At 50.2% G+C, this 16,962-nt stretch overlaps 1 protein-coding gene and 1 long non-coding RNA gene across 2 annotated transcripts in view; one reads left to right on the forward strand and one right to left on the reverse strand.

Annotated features, from left to right (window-relative positions):
- The window catches only part of Plekho2 (pleckstrin homology domain containing O2), a 30,470-nt gene extending 26,803 nt beyond the window's left edge, over positions 1 to 3,667 (forward strand). The window contains exon 6 of the mRNA XM_042687767.1: positions 867 to 3,667. Within this exon, the coding sequence (XP_042543701.1) occupies positions 867 to 1,871 (1,005 nt within the window). The 3' untranslated portion in view covers positions 1,872 to 3,667. The remainder of the gene's footprint in view (positions 1 to 866) is intronic.
- LOC122114541 lies at positions 2,595 to 15,815 on the reverse strand. Its single transcript, XR_006148586.1, has 3 exons — positions 15,775 to 15,815; positions 9,539 to 9,542; positions 2,595 to 2,662 (listed from the first exon to the last, which is right to left on the reverse strand). It is a non-coding gene; the product is annotated as an uncharacterized LOC122114541 (long non-coding RNA).
- Between the last annotated feature and the right edge of the window lie 1,147 nt (positions 15,816 to 16,962).

Below are 16,962 nucleotides of genomic sequence, written 5' to 3' on the forward strand. Positions count from 1 at the left end.
GCAAGGGTGACATTAGGGGCTGGAGTTGGGAAGAAGCCAGGGAAGAAGCAGCAAGAGGTAGGCAGCGCATCCCCAAAGGGATGGGCATGGGTCCTGACAGCCACAAGTAGCAAGGAAAAGCAGGTGGCGACATTGACAGTTTTTTTGAAGAGGAGTCAGGACTGTTGTGGGGAACATTACTGTGGAGATCCCAGAGGGGAGGACCCATGGATAGGAAGGCTCCAAGGTCTCAGATGAGGCAGCTGAAGGAAAGGCGCTACAGAGAGGAAATGAGGTCCCAGGGAGCATAGGACTCCCCATCCTCGATGGGGTGGGGAGAGGGCAAGCCTTGGAGAGGGGGGCCTCACAAGAACTCAGAGATAGAATAGAGTGTGCAGGTGTGTGTGGTCACACATGCACACACATGTGTGTGTGCACACGCCTATATGCATGTGTGCATGCATGTGTTTACTGGGGGATATCTCCAGAACATGAGCTTCCTGGTGGTCTCCAGGGATATATAGAGCAGGTGTTGGCCAGATCATGAGTTGCTTGCAAAAGGGAGTGAGGGTCCCAGCTAGAGTCTCGACTCTGTGAGGGATCTTGGGAAAAGGCCTCTTGGCCAGCTCTGTTCCAGGCTCCCTGAGAAGATTCCCCATAACTGTGGGGCGGCTGGCTTTCTCCCCTGTGTCCCTAGGATAACATTAAGGGGGGGGGTGTGGGCGGCCACCTGATTGGTACCGCTGCCTTCTGGCAGTCAGAGCTGGGCAGGCATGGACTGGAGAGTGGGTAGATGGGCGGAACAGAAAGCTCCAGAAAGGGCTGCAGGAGTGAGGGAGCTTGACATACACTTGACACCTCGATACCATCCCCCACCCCCTTGCCAGGTGGCCAATGCAGCTTCTGATGGGATTTTACGCCTGGACCTGGATGTTCCAGACAGCGGGCCTCCTGTGTTTACCCCAGGCCATGATGTCAGCCCAGCCCAGCCCCGGGAGACACCGCAGCCTCCCATGCCTCCTACCAAGCCTTCCCCAGCACTTGAGAGGACCAACCTTAGTGATGGGGTAGAGACTCCTGTGGGGGAGAGAACCCCAACCCCCATCTCAGCCAGCTCCGAGGGCCAAGAGGATTCAGAGACGCCGGTGGGGGAGGATGGTGGTTTGAAACTGCCCCCCAGCAACGTCTTGCCCGACAAACTAATGGTGAGCTGGGACAACTCCAGCTTTGAGGAGCCCCCTGCTCCTGAGAGCGCAGAACTGTCTCGGGTACCCTCTTCTGACACTTTGGAGGCTGCCCCCAGGGAGGGTAGGAAGCCCCCCGCACCCCCACCCAAAATCTTATCAGAGAAAATGAAGGCCTGCTTGAGTGGGGTAGAAGTTTCTGGTCCAGCCCTCAGTCCTGGGGCCGCTGAGAACGCTGCGTCAGGCCCTGAGCAGGTCTCAGTGAATGGCATGGATGACAGTGCCGAGCCAAGCAAGCCATCCCAGGCCAAGGGCACCCCAGGGACTTCCCCACAGGATGCCGCCCCATCTCCAGCCCTGCCCCGCTGGGACTCGCCGCCTCCGTTCCATCCCCGCTGCTCCTCCCTTGGGAACTTGCTTGGAGAAGGTCCCCGGCATCCACAGCTGCCCAGGGAACAGCTGTATCGGGCCCAGCTGGAGGTGAAGGTGGCCTCCGAGAAGACGGAGAAACTGTTGAACAAAGTGCTGGGCAGCGAGCCACCCCCCGTGAGTGCGGAGACCTTGCTCAGCCAGGCCGTGGAGCAGCTGAGACAGGCCACTCAGGTCCTGCAGGAGATGAAGGATTTAGGAGAGCTCAACCCGGAAGCCCCTGGGCTAAGGGAGAAGCGGAAGGAGCTGGTGACCCTGTACAGGAGAAGCGCACCCTAGGCCTGTGGCACACAGACGCAAGCATCCTTGGGGTCATCGTATCTGTCACAGCCTAGCCCTGCTGAGAAATGCACCCATAGCCCAGGCTGTAGAAGGATACCTGGGCACACTGGATTTGACCAGGACTTGAAGAATCTCCTGGGATCCTTCTTACCCTGACCTGACCCGGTGGTGCCAGGTGCCAGGGCCACTGTGGCTCCCTGGTCTGACCTGGCCTCCAGGCCTCTGGCTTGGATTGGTCCACACACTTAGGCCCTGTATGCTGTGTGCTTATTCCAAACGGCCCAGGGCTTTGGCACAGTGCTTGGGGTTTCTGGGGTTTCTCTGGGTCCCCACCCCTAGTAGTTTACATTCCTAACTTCTGAATAGAGCAGAGCTGAGCCCTCCCCCCCCCCCCCCCCCCCCCCCCGCCTCGCTTTCCCCATCTCCAGATGTTCCTGGCAGCAGTCAGCCCCTCAGAGGCCTTTGGTCTAGGCTGTAGGGTCATCTGTCCAGCTGGGTGAAACCTAGAGTCCAGTTGGAGTCTTAAGCCAAATGATAAGCATCTTCCAGAAAGAAGCCCTTAGCTGTACGGCCTACTCTGGGCTTGTTTCCTTCCCTGCTGACCCCTCTGCTTTGATGAGCTGTGATGGGAAGCTCAGATCTGGAAGATTCTAGGGAGGAGAGGAACTCCAAGGGTCTCCTAGTCTCTGCTCCTAGACCAGTATTGCAGATTCCTGCCTAGGTAAACCTCAGAGTGGCCTGATGTTAGCAAGTGAAAAACTAGCCAGGCACCAGTAGTTCCTGCCTAGCTACTCAGGAGACTGAGATCTAGGGACAGCACTTAGGGCCTGGATTTTAAACCAATACCAGCATTAAAAAAAAAACCAAAACAAAACTGAAAAACCTGTCCATAATGATAATAAATCAACCTTTAGAGTCCCATCTGTCCCCAGACTGTTGTACCTCTCAAATGAGATTTATCTGAGTCTTTGGGGTTCAACCCAAACAAATCCAGTATTCCTGTCATTTCTGTACTTGCTGGAGTCTGAGACCAATCCCCAGTGCCACCCCAGGTCCCTCCTAAGGAGGGAGAGTATTTTCTTCTCTCTTTTCCTGGGCCGTTCCTGGTCCCAGTCCGCCCCTATGGCCCCTAGCTCTGGGAAGTCATCACCCAGCCTTCTCCCCTGCTTTCCTCCCACCCCCAGCAGCTGGACTGAAGGTGGGGCCTGGGTTGGGAGGCGGGGAAGGGAGGATCATTGCAGCAGGCCCTGGCCTTTCTGTCCACTTAGCCCACCCCAGCTACCAGCTGCGCCCACTGAGGCCTTCCAACACCGGTAGAAACCTGTCCTGGAAGGAGTCCATACCAGGCTGGGTGGAGATGAACAGCAAGACCACGGCTCCTGAGCCCTCATCACCTGCCCCAAAGCACACCCCTTAAACCCCCAATGCCATAGTCTGCCTTTCCTCCATTTCCAAGAGTGTCCTCAGGGCGCATAGTCACATGACTCCCTGCCACCTTCCCCAGGGACCGGCTTTCCCCCACCAGCAGCCAGGGCTCTTGGCTTTAGCCAAGTCACCTGCCTCCAGGAATTGGGAGACCCAGTCTCCTCCTCCACTGAGCAACTAGCTGGGCATGTAGCTCTGAGCCCCCTCAGTGGCCAAATCGCTGCTTCCCTTGCTTTGTTTGGCTGCCTGAGTGCCCAGGGTGGAGAGGACGAGGAGGGGACCCACAGGGCTGCCTTCTTAACCTTCAGTGTCTTCTGCTTCTAAAAGCATCTTTCTTGAAGTTTGGCAATAAATCTCTTTTTACACAACTCCTCTGCCCCAAGCCTGTTGGTTGGTATGGGAGCGAGCTCCAAGACTGGCCTTGAGGGAGCAGAGGACAGGTCAGCGCTATTACCAGTCTCTCCCTCCCCCTCCCCCAATCTCAATTTTAAGGCCCTTTTAATAGACTGAGCTGGAGGCCCTGTCCCTCCCTCAGCCCAACCCCTCCCCACCCAACATTTCTACACCCTAGCCCAAATGTCATAATGCTTTCTCAGTTCAAAAACTTGTTTGGAACTAATCTAAACAGAAAAGTTGCAGAAAAGAATAGCACAAAGAACACACCCAAATACTCAAGACTGACTTGCTTTTTAATCTTTCAAGCACTTTCTCTCTTCTACATTTTTTTTTTTTCCTGGATCATTGGAAATGAATTACCACAGTACTTTACTGTGTGTGTGTGTGTGTGTGTGTGTGTGTGTGTGTGTGTGTGTGTGTGTGTGTGTGTGTGTGTGTGTGTGTGTGTGTGTGTGTCATCCTGGATCATTGGAAATGAATTACCACAGTACTTTACTGGGTGTGTGTGTGTGTGTGTGTGTGTGTGTGTGTGTGTGTGTGTGTGTGTCCTAGGAGCTGTCCCTGAGTGTGTGTGTGTGTCTGTGTGTGTGTATGGCCTAGGAGCTGTCCCTGAGTGTGTGTGTATGGCCTAGGAGCTGTCCCTGAGTGTGTGTGTGTGTGTGTGTGTGTTAGGCCTAGGAGAGCTGTCCTTGACCTTTTTTTGCTCAAGGCTAGCTCTCTACCTTCTTTAGCCACAGCACCACTTCCTGCTTCTTGGTAGCTGGAGATAGTCTCGTAGACTTTCCTGCCCTAGCTGGCTTTGAATCAAGATTATCTCAGCCTCCAAAATTATAGGCATTACAGCCAATACCATACTTTATTAAAACTTTAGTATGTATTTTCTGAAAGTATATGTGTTTGTGTGGCTTGTCTATGTGTGTGTGTGTGTGTGTGTGTGTGTGTGTGTGTTTAGCATCAGTAAACTTCACAACAATACAACAGTTCTGTCATTTCTGTCTGATTAATAGCCTTTATCATAAGGTTTTGGATTTTTCCCCTGGTTAGATAAAATGTTGGAATTCTTTTTTTTTTTTTTTCTTTTGGTAGGTTGTGGGGCTTGAACTCAGGGCCTGGGCACTGTCCCTGGGCTGTTTTGCTCAAGGCTAGCACTCTACCACTTGAGCCACAGCATCACTTAGCAGTTTTCTGGTGATTAATTGGAGATAAGAGTTACAGACTGGGGCTGGGAAGGTGGCTCAGTGGTAGAGTGCTTGCCTTGCATGCATGAGGCCCTGAGTTCGATTCCCCAGCACCACATAAGCAAAAAGAAAAAAAGCTGGAAGTGGCGCTGTGGCTCAAGTGGTAGAGCGCTAGCCTTGAGCTGAAGAGCGCCCAGGCCCAGAGTTCAGGCCCCATGACCGGAGCCCCCCCCCAAAAAAAAAAAAAAGTTACAGACTTTCCTGTGTGGGCTGGCTTTGAACTGTGATCCTCAGATCTCAGCCTCCTGAGTAGCTAGGATAACAGGCGTGAGCCACCAGCACTCAGCTGGATATCTCTTTTTTGTCTTTAATTTGAAATATTTCCATAGTATGTCTTTTTGTTCTGGCTTTTGGTACTGGTTCTGGGCACTGTCCCTAAGCTTTTATGCTCCATGCTAGTGCTTTACCACTTAAGGCACAGCTCCATTTCCAGCTTTTCTTTTCTTTTCTTTTAGATAGTTTAATGGAGACAAGAGTATCAGGTCCTTTCCTACTCAGGCTGGCTTCAAATCGTGATCCCTGGGGATCTCAATCACCTGATAATTAGGATTACAAGTGTGAACTACTGGCACCCAAACAGTATGTCTTGTGTGTGTGTGCCACTGCTAGCATGCTACCACTGGAGCCCCAGCTTTACTTCTGGCTTTGGGTGTTTAATTGGAGATAAGAGTCTCATGGGCTCTACTGTCCCAGCTAGCCTTCAGCTGTGATCCTCAGATCTCAGGCTCCTGAGTAGCTAGGATTATAGGCGTGAGCCACCAGCGTGTTGCACACAGTACATTTCATGGTACATTTTTGGAAAACATACTCCTAATCACTCACACTCCTTTGTTAAGCATTTATATATATTTTTTTGAGGTAGATTCCCTATGTACCCAGAGTAGCCTAGAACTCACAAACCTCCTGTTTTAGCTTCCCCAGTGCTGAGATTACAGGAGTACACCGCCTTGCCGGTCTTTCTTCCCCCTCTTAGTGAGGATGGCTCCTCATTTGTTCTTAGTCTAAGATTTGTTTTTCATGGTTGGATGGATTCTCAGCTAGAAAACTGCAATGATGAGGTAGTTTTGCTTGTTTATTTACATGCTGGGGACTGAACTCGGAACTGATCCTTGTGCATGTGTTCCAGCCTACCTCTGAGTTAGCATGATGTTTATTTTGACCACCTGGGCAAAGAGGTCTGATTTTTTTCTTTTTTCCTCCCCAATTAAGCAATCAGTCAGAAGCTTCTTAAGACCATACTCAAGCTGGTCACCAGTGGCTCAAGCCTGTAATCCTAGCTACTCAGGAGGCTGGCTGAGATCTAAGGATCTTGGTTCAAAGCCAGCCTAGGCACGAAAGTCGAGACTCTTATTTCCAATAAACCACTAGAAAACTGGAAGTGGCGCTGTGGCTCAAGTGGTAGAGCGCTTGCCTTGAGCTGAAGAGCTGAGAGACAGCACCCAGGCCCAGAGTTCAAGCCAAGCCCCACAACCCCCACACACACAAAAAGACCACGCTCAAATATATTACACCTCACTACAATTTCCCCAGACTTACCCTCTATGGATGAGTTTACTGAACAGGTGTTTCCTGTACTGGTTCCAAAATCATGATTCCATCTGTTTTACCATCAGATCTTGTTATATTTAGGGGTAAGCGTGGACCCTGCTTTATGCCTCTGGATCCCTGACATCACAGCACCCTGATTGCTCAGAGCCAGTGGGTAGAAACCCAAGTTAGACTACCAAGGTGCGCATGAATCTGTTTTAGGAGGTCTCAATTTGCTTACCCATGAGAGCCAATTGCAGTACCACCTACTCCCAGCCACCCCACCCCGTGGGAACCCAGGGCAGTGATGGCCAAAAGCTGCTGGACAGGCACGCTTCGTAGCCAAACATAACAGGAAACACCTGACCTGGGACCTATCCACTGTGGCTATGACCCTGGGTCCCTCATGAATTCCCCTGCCTCAGCCTGGCACGTGAGTGACCTAGGGGACCTCAGATGAACCACGGGGGGGGGGGGGGGGGGGAGGAGGGGACCGGCATTTCATCAGAGAGGAGTCTTGTTGATGGGAATGTCTCTTCACCTTTGACCCAGGAAGTAAATCCCCTCTGGAGAAACCCCCTCCCCACACACACACCTTGAAAGGAGCAGTGGCTGGGATAGTGTTGGTGGCCAGCAGCAGGGCTGAGGAAGGGTGTGGTAAGTACTTACTTTCTTCAGGCCTTGGGGACTGGAGGCAGAAAAGGGGAGCCTTCTGAATACAAGCTGTGACACCTCAGAGATCTGAAAGCCCTGTGGGTAGTTACAATGTAGGGTTCCACAAACTGGCTTTGGAACTACTGTGTTGTGTGTCCCAGGCAATGGGGATATCATTAAAAAATTGTTTTTTTTTAGGGGCTGGGAAGGTGGCTCAGTGGTAGAGGGCTTGCCTTGCATGCATAAGGTCCTGGGTTCGATTCCTCAGCACCACAGAAGCAGAAAAAGCTGCAAGTGGCACTGTGGCTCAAGTGGTAGCGTGCTAACCTTGGGCTGAAGAGCTGAGGGACAGCGCCCAGACCCAGAATTCAGGCCCACTACCGACAAAACATAAATAAAAATTCTTTTTACAAAATACAAACATGGGTCAGTAGCCCATGGCTCATGCCTATAATCCTAGCTACTCAGAGGCTGAGACCTGAGGATTGTGGTTTGAACCCAGCCTGAGGGGTCGGGGCGGGGTGGGGGGGTTGTGGGGGAGCTCATGAACTCTTACCTCCAACTAACTACCAAAAAGCTGGAAGTGAAGCTGTGGCTCAAATGGTAGTGTGCTAGCCTGGAGCTAAAAGAACTCAGAGACATGGATGGCTCAGGCCCTGAGTTCAAGCCCCAGGACTTGTACCAAATAACTGTGTGGAAGTTCACTGTGGTGATTCCTTCCCGTTGTCAGAGTCTTACAAAACAAACTTCCTGGAGCAAAGGTAGTGTCAGGAGCAGGGATTTGAACCCTACAGGGGTTGTGGCCTGGACCACAAGTTAGTGCTTCCTATTTCCCTGCAGGGCCTGTGACTTCAGGTGGAGGTCAGTCTGGAGACTTGAGCTTAAGGCATCTCCACTTTCCGAGTGCGAGGGATGCTCCAACCCAGTTTGGCTGTCTTAACAGCCAGCTATGGGTCTAGGGAGCAGCTCGGGAGGCCTTTCCTTATAAGGATAACAACTGAGATGTGATGAAAGTTCTGGGCCTCCCAGCTGGGTAGGCGGAGGAAGGGAAATGACTGAGGCTCCCAGAGCTACAGCCCAGAGCCTGAGCTTCTGCAGAAACTCTTGCTCGCCCACAGGCCTCTGTCCTCTTCCTCCTGTGTCAGCATCCCAAAGGCGGGCATAAGGCCAGTGGGGTAGGTCCAACGCAGGACTTAGAAGGCCAAGATGCAGAAGGGAAGATGCATAAACATCTGGCTTTTGGGTGGTTAACTGGGTGATAAGAGTCTTACAGACTTTTCTGTCCTGGATGATTTTGAATTGCAATCCTCCGATGTCAGCCTCCTGAGGAACCATCCAGCACTCATTTTATTCTTTTCTTGGTGAAGCACACGGTTTCTAGGCTGGAGCTACGAAGGCTCCATTTCTTTGCCCATCGCTACTCTGCGGGTGAGGGGAAAAGTCTGGCTGTAAGGCCAGGTCTGGTTCATGCCTCACAGATTTGCAGCCTGCTGGCTGCACACGGGGCTGGGTGGCCAAGGTGAGGTCTTCTGTGGCCCTCGATCTGCACAGTGGTTGAGGGCAGCCTTGCCCAAAGTGCTTGGCCAGCTTCCAGCCACCTCCCTCTAGGCAGCTCGGCAAAGAGTTAGCATAATAGGCCCTGCCCACTTCATTTCCTGCTTTGCCTGCGGCCTTGAATTTGAAGGAAGTGGGCTAGTGCCAGGCCAGGGCTATGCTGAGGTAGAGGCCTGTGGGTACCCAAAGTCCCCAAACTATTCTACAAAGGATTTCCCAGACCAGACAGTCTCCACCCCCCCCCCCTCCCTCCCCCCCTTACAAAAGGAACCTTGAAAAGAACGTAGACTTGGACATTAGTCCTAGGCCGTCATCAGCCCCCACAGTGGCTGTGGAAGGCAGGATCTCCATAAACTTCATGCCTTTACCTGTTTCTGGAGTCCTAGAGACACTGTATTTTTCAATATTAGTTTTGTATTGTTTTGTTGCTGGTACTGGGGCTTGAACTCTGGGCCTGGGCACTGTCCTTTAGATTTTTTTTTGCTCAAGGCTAGCACTCTACCCCTTGAGCCATACTTCCACTTCAGAATTGTTTTGGGTATCATGGACTATCTTACCTGGGCTGGTTTCAAGCCCTGATCTTTAAATCTCAGCCTCATGAGTAGCTAGGATTATAGGCATATGATCTACCCACCCAGGGCTATCATATCCAAGTTCTTTTTATAAGACTAAGTAGCAAATTTGATGGGTGATACAGATCCTCCATTCCAGAAGCTGAGATGTGGTTCAAGTGGTAAAGTGCCCAACTTGAGCACAAAAGTCAAGCAAGAGTACCAGGCTGTAAGTTCAAACCCCAGGGAGTTCAAACTGGGCACCAAAAACAAAACAGAAAAAAAAAACAAAAAACCACCAAGCAGGTATTGGTGGCACATACCTGTAATCCTAGCTACTTAGGAGGCTGAGATCTAAGGATCAAAGTTCCAAGCCAGCCCAGGCAGGAAAGTCTGTGAGACTCTTATCGCAAATTAACTACCAAAAGGTAGGAAGGGGAGCTATAGCTTAAGTGGTAGAGTGCTAGCCATGAGCAGAAGGAGCTCAGGGACAACATCTAGGCCTTGAGTTCAAGCTCCAGGACTGGTATAAAAAAAAGAGAAAAGGAAACATCCTGTAGCTCTGTGAATCTGGACAAATTTGCTAACCTCTCTGATCCTGTTTCCTCCTCTGTTTGATGAGAGAATGATGTCTACCTGAGAGTTTTGATGGTGACATGGAATCATGTGTGAGCAGTACTTAGAAAGTCCCCCTAGCAGTCTCTCTGAGAGCAATGTCCTTTCCTCTGGCATTGTCTCTCAGGAGAGCTTGCTCTGGTTACTTTCAGACCCTCCAGGAACCCCTCTAATTCTTTATTTATGTGGTACCAAGGAATTGAACCCAGGGCCTCATGCATGTTAGGCAAGCACTCTACCAACTAAGCCACATTCCCTGTCCCTTCTGTAATACTTATCCCAGGAAGACTAAGACCAGAAAGCCTTTAGGAAACCTGCATTTTACAGATGGAAAGAGTATAGGGAAGAGACTTGCCCAAGGTCACATGAGGAGCCAAATCTCTTGGCAACCTTCCCTCCCCACCCTCTTCCTCTTCGGGAAACGGCCTGGTCCGGTCATTTGCGGGAACAGTCCTGGACAGCAAACAGGCTATATCTTTCGGTGTGCAGCTCAGCACTGAGGCCTGGAACCAGGAAACAGGAACCGGAAGTGTCTTGTCTGATGTGCTTCTCCTGGGGGCGGTCGCCTTGAGGGCTTCCTGAAATGCAGCTGGGGCAGCTGCATCAGGACATGACAGAACTCTTAGTATCAGTGTTTGAAAGATCTGATCTTGAGAGTGAGGTAAGGAAGGAGGAGAGATGGGACAGACATTAGAACAAACAAGTTTTCCCAGCAGAGAATAGGCAGATGTGTTCTAGAAATGATAAGTAAATGAATGACCTGCGATGAAGTAGATGCAAGAACACATAAACTGCAGTTGAAAAGAGTTTATGAGAGTTGAAATCCAGCCTGGTGACCTACGTCTGTAATCCTAACTACTCTGGTAGCTGAGATTTAGGGATCATAGTTCAAAGCCAGCCATGACAAGAAAGGCTAGGAGATGCTTATTTCCAATGAATCACCAAATAGTTGCAAGTAGAGCTGTGGCTCAAGTAGTAGAGTGCTAGCTTTGAGAAGAAAAAGCTAAAGGACAGTGCCCAGACCTTGAGTTCAAGCCCCAGTACAGCCTACATACCACAAAAAAGAGAAATATACATATATATATATAGAGAGAGAGAGAGAGAAAAGCCTTATAAAACAATTGCCAAGGGCTGGGAAGGTGGCTCAGTGGTTAAAAGCGCTTGCCTTGCATGCCTGAGGCCCTGGGTTCGATTCCTCAGCACCACATAAACAAAAAGAAAAAAGCCGGAAGTGGCACTGTGGCTCAAGTGGTAGAGCACTAGCCTTGAGCTGAAGAGCTGAGGGACAGCGCCCAGGCCTAGAGTTCAGGACCCATGACCGGACCCAAAAAAAAAAAAAAACAATTGCCAAAAGATAATTTCATATAAAAATGAGCAAAAGACATGAATAGATATTTTACCAAAGGAAAAAAAAAACTCATATGAATAACAAACACAAAGACATGATTGAGCTGAGGATATAGCTCAGTGGTGACATAACTTGCCATGTGTAAAGGCCCTGGGTTCCATCCCCAGCACAGCACTGCAAAAGAAAAAAAGAAAATATGTCCAACCTTATTAACATTCAGGAAAATGTAAATAAATACTACAATGAATTTTCACATCTATTTGTCTGGCAAAAATCAAACAATTGGGCAATTCAAAAGTGAAAGAAAAGATACAATAAAATCTCTGTCTCCTCTCTCTCTCTCTCTATTTCTTTGTCTCTGTCTCTCTCTTTCTCTGTCAATTGTGGGGCTTGAACTTGGAGCCTGGGCGCTGTCTCTGTCTCTCTCTTTCTCTGTCAATTGTGGGGCTTGAACTTGGAGCCTGGGCGCTGTCTCTGAGCATTTGTGTTCAAGACTATCACTTTACCACTTTGAGCCACAGCTCCACTTCCAGTTTTTGGGTGGTTAATTGGAGATATGAGTCTCACAGACTTTCCTGCCCTGGCTGGCTTCGAACCATGATCCTCAGGTCTCCCCCTCCTAAGTAGCTAGGATTACAGTTTTGAGCCACTGGCACCGGCTTTGCCTCTCTCTTTCGAGACTAGTTTGGGGGACTTGCAATCATCTTGCCTCAACCTTCTGAATGCTGGAATTAGAAGCACTTATCATACCCAACAAATATTTATGTATTTTTTCTTTTCTTTCCCCCCCTCCCCCCCCAGTCCTGGAGCTTGAACACAGGGCCTGGGCTCTGTTTGCTCATAGCTAGCACTCTACACCTTGAGCCACAGCACCACTTCCAGCTTTTTCAGTTTATGTGGTACTGAGGAATAGAACCCAGGGCTTCATGCATGCTAGGCAAGCACTCTACCACTAAGCCACATTCCCAGCCCTTTTTTTTTTGGGGGGGGGGGGGGGGGAAGTGAGGATTGGTCATGGGACTTGAACTCTTGGCCTGAGCGCTGTCCCTGAGCTCTTCAGCTCAAAGCAAGTACTCTACATTTGAGCCACAGTGCTGGTTTTCTGGTGGTTAATTGGAGATCACAGACTTTCCTGCATGGGCTGGCTTTGAACCGTGATCCTCAGATCTTAGCCTCCTGAGTAGCTAGGATTACAAGAGTAGCCACCAGTGCCCAGCTTTTTTTTTGAGACAGGGTCTCACTGTGTGGCCTGAGTTGGCCTCAGACTTCTGGGATCCATTAAATCATGCCCCTCTACCCTCCCTAGAAGCTGGAACTACAGGTGTTCACCTCTACGCCCAGTTAACAGCTGAAATTTGAGCCAAACTGCTGCCCTGCAGGAGAGTCCAGGGCCTGGAATTTTCTGACTCTACGGAGGAAAGCTAAATGAAAGTAACACAGCCTGGGGTGTGTGTGTGTGAGGGGGAGAGGTTCCCTTCCTGGGTCTCACCCCAGCTTCAGTTCTGGAATAACAATTCAATAATAATTACAGGTACCCTGCCCTCCCTTCCTGCCCAAGGAAGAGACAGACATGCAGAGGCCTAGACAAAGTTGGATGGCAGGTGGGGCGGGAGCAGCTGGTAAGGACTGGCATCTTAACCCATCTGCAAGCACTGGGGACTTGGGTATTGAACCTGCTGAGCTTGGATTATGCACCCATAATCCCACTGACACCTAGGTTGGTTTTAAATCTTGGCTATTATGAATAGCTCTGCAATAAACAAGGAAGTTCTGACATATTGGTTTCCCTTCCTTTCCTCTAGATCTATACCCAATCGGGAGGTAGCTAGATCATAGGACAGTTCTATTTTTAATTCAATGAGGAACTTTCATGGTTTTCCATAATGACTACACTAATTTCCATTCCTACCAACAGTGTACAAGACTTTCTCTCCACAGCCCTGCCAGCATTTATTATTAGTGTGATTATTGTCATGTATTAGTATTGTCATTTTGATGGTAGTTATTTTAATTGGGGTGAGATTAACACCTGTCTTTTGTTGTTGTTTTGTTTGTGTTTTTGTGCTGGTACTGAAGCTTAAATTCAAGGCCTGGGCACTGCTCCTGAGCTTTTTCTTTTCTTTTTTTCTTTTTTTGGTCCGGTCGTGGGGGCTGAACTCTGGGCCTGGGCGCTGTCCCTCAGCTCTTCAGCTCAAGGCTAGCGCTCTACCACTTGAGCCACAGCACCACTTTCGGCTTTTTCCCGTTTTGCTTATGTGGTGCTGGGGAATCGAACCCAGGGCCTCTGGCATGCAAGGCAAGCGCTCTACCACTGAGCCACCTTCCCAGACCCCCCTGAGCTTTTTTAACTCAAGGCTGGAGCTCTACTACTTGAGCCATAATTCTACTTTTGGCTGTCTGCTAGTTAATTGGAGATAAGAGTCTCAAAGACCTTACTTGCCCTGACTGGCTTTAAACATTGATCCTCAGATCTCAGCCCCCTGAGTAGTTAGGATTACAGGTTTGAGCCATTGGCACTGAGCTCTGAGTTAATAGATTTCTCATTGTGCTTAAAATCTATCTACCTATTGGCAGGTCTTGGTATCTGAACTCAAGGCCAGGGTGCTGTCCCTGAGTTTCTCAGGCTCCAAGCTAGCACTCTAGCACTTGAGCCACAATACTACTTCTGGCTTTTACTGAGTAGTTTATTGGAGATAAGAGTCTCACAGATGTTCCTGCCCAAGCTAGCTTCAAAACTTGATCCTCAGATTTTAGCCTCCTGAGCAGCCAGGATACAGGTGTGAGACACTGGTGCCCAGTTTAAAAATATTTTTGATCTTCTGATGCTAAAGGCAGGGCTTCACTGGTAGAGCCAAGTAAGCAGGTACTGCCACACACACACACACACACACACACACACACACACACACACAATTTTGTTATTGTTGTTGTTATGGGGCTTGAACTCAGGATCTGGTGCTGCCCCTGAGCTTTACTGTGCGAGGCTAATGCTCTACTACTTTGAGCCACAGAGCCACTTCCTGTTTTCTGGTGATTAACTGGAGATGAGTCTCACAGATCTTCTTCCCTACCTAGCTTTGAACCTCAATCCTCCAATCTCAGCCTCCTGAGTAGCTGGGATTATAGGAATGGGCCATATATATGCATATATATAATTTGTTTTTCTTATGCTGATACTAGGGCTAGAACTCAAGGCCTCAAATTCTTACTTGGCTTTTTCATTCAAGCCTGGCTCTTTTCCACTTGAGCCATAGTTCCACTTCTGGCTTTTTGCTGGCTAAAATGGAGATGAGGGTATCCCAGACATTTTTGTCTGGGTTGGCAGATCTCATCTCCTGAGTAGCTAGGATTATAGACATGAGTCACTCGTGCAGGGCTAGAAGGCAGGTTTGTTTGTTTGTTCATTTTTGCCAGTCCTGGGGCTTAACTCAGAGCCTGAGCACTGTCCCTGAACTTCTTTTGCTCAAGGCTAGCACTCTACCTCTTGAGCCACAGGGCCACTCTTGGCTTTTTCTGTGCATGTGCTACTGAGGATTCTAACCCAGGACTTCATGCATGCTAGGCAAGCACTCTACCACGAAGCCACGTTCCCAGCCGGAGGAGGCAGGTTTTAATAGGAAGGAATAGGGGCTCGGGGATCCCATTCTGGAATGAGGGGATGACCAAGTTTGATCAAAGGGGATCAAGGACCCCAGGGCCTGGAAGAGTGTGGTGGGGACTAGGTTGGCCTGACAGTAGGAGGAGCAAGTGAGGGCTGAGGGGGAGCCTGGGTTCTGGCTGGGCGTGTCCTGAAGCCAGAGGGACAGGAGTAGGCCCCTCCTCTGTGTTCCCGTGGTCCTCCAATGGGAGCTCTTCCATCTCCCTGCCTGACAGCAGCCGGGCGCTCAGGGCTGCACCGAGGAGTCACAGGCTCATGACTGTCTCCTCATGTGACCTTCAATGAGTCAGGAGGGGAAGTGAGGAGCTGCAGGGGGGATTCCCAGGATGCAGGCGGCTGAGGGCCCCAGGGGAAGGAACCTTTGGGGTATCTTGGAGGACCAGGCCTTTGCAAGACTGGACTGTGAAGCTATTCTCTGCCAGGGTTTTAGGCCAAATGTGTTGGTGTTCTTTCCCTTTCCCTTTTCTCCTTCCCTCCTTCCACCTCTCCTCCCCTCATCTCCCCTTCCCATCCTCTCCTCTGCTTTCCTCTCTCTCCTTTTTTGTGCTAGTCCTGGGGCTTGAACTCAAGGCTTAGGTGCTGTTCCTTAGCTTTTTTGCACAAGGCTAGTGCTTTACCACTTGAGCCACAGCTCCATTCCTGGCCTTTTTATTATTATTATTATTATTTTGTCAGTCGTGGGGCCCGAACTCTGGGCCTGGATGCTATCCCTCAGCTCTTCAGCTCAAGGCTAGTGCTCTACCACTTGAGCCACAGCACCACTTCCAGCTTTTTTCTGCTTATGTGGTGCTGAGGAATCGAACCCAGGGCCTCATCCATGCAAGGCAAGCGCTCTACCACTGAGACACCTTCCCAGCCCCTCCTGGCCTTTTTTTTTTGGAAGTTGTCTCACAGAAGTTGGGCGCCAGTGGCTCACGCCTGTAATCCTAGCTACTCAGGAGGCTGAGATCTGAAGATCATGGTTCAAATCCAGCCAGGGCAGTAACGTTTATGAAACTCCCTCCCTCTTCCCCCCACCCCTCACCTGGTGATGGGGCTTGAACTCTGGGCCTGGGTGCTGTCCCTCAGCTCTTCAGCTCAAGACTAGCTCTCTACCACTTGAGCTACAACTTGAGCCACAGCACCACTTCTGGCTTTTTCTGTTTATGTGGTGCTGAGGAATCGAACCGAGAGTCTCATGCATGTGAAGCAAGCACTCTACCACTGAGCCACCTTCCCAGCCCCGTGAGACTCAGAGTTCAAGCCCCATGACCTACAAAAATAAAAATGAGTCTCACAGGTTTTACTGCCAGGGCTGGTTGGGAACTGTGATTCTCAGATTTCAGCCTCCTGAGTAGCTAGGATTACAGGTGTGAGCCACTGGCACCCAGCTTGGAGGTTCCTCTTGGGTCAAGCCCTGAAGAGGTCATGCTTGACCTTCTTCCCCAGTGGCCTGCACTCTGCAGCTGACCACAGGCTGCAGGGTCACCCAGCCAGGCCTTGTGTCTTCCTTCAGTCCCTGGAGGCAGGCCGAAGCTGGCTGTCAGCCTTCAAGCTGAGCTGCCTTGGAATGACTCTGGCCTGGCCCGGAGGCCTGAGAAGGAAGGCCCAGCAGCCTCCTAAGGGAGGCTGAAGGTCTTCCTCTCACCCATGATCCTCAGATAATGAACAGATCTGAAATTGAGCCTGAGGAGAATAGGAACTAGGATCCAGAATGAAGAGCCAAATCAGAGAGCCAGGGGACACCCAGACAGGGAAGGCTAATAACAGCTTCCACACTGACCCTAAGAGTCCAGGGGCTGCACTTCACAGTTCTACTCAGAGTCTCCTGCTTTCTAGGCAAGTGCTATACCATGAGTCATGCCTCCAACCTTGAACTACATATTGTGTGTGTGTGTGTGTGTGTGTGTGTGTGTGTGTGTGTGTGTGTGTGTGTGTGTGTGTGTGTGTGTGTGTGGTGGGGCTTCAGGGCCTGGATGCTAAGTTATTTTGCTCAAGATTAGTGTTCTACCACTTTGAGTCACAGCCTCCATCCACTCCTAGTTTTCTGCTGGTTCGTTGGAGATAGGACTACAGGGATTTTCCTGCCCTCACTGGTTTGAACCACGATCCTCAGCTCTCAGCCCCCCTGAGTATCTAGGAT

The sequence above is a fragment of the Dipodomys spectabilis genome, unplaced genomic scaffold (assembly GCF_019054845.1).
Source record: "Dipodomys spectabilis isolate Male_0828 unplaced genomic scaffold, ASM1905484v1 ptg000108l, whole genome shotgun sequence".
NCBI lineage: Eukaryota > Metazoa > Chordata > Mammalia > Rodentia > Heteromyidae > Dipodomys > Dipodomys spectabilis.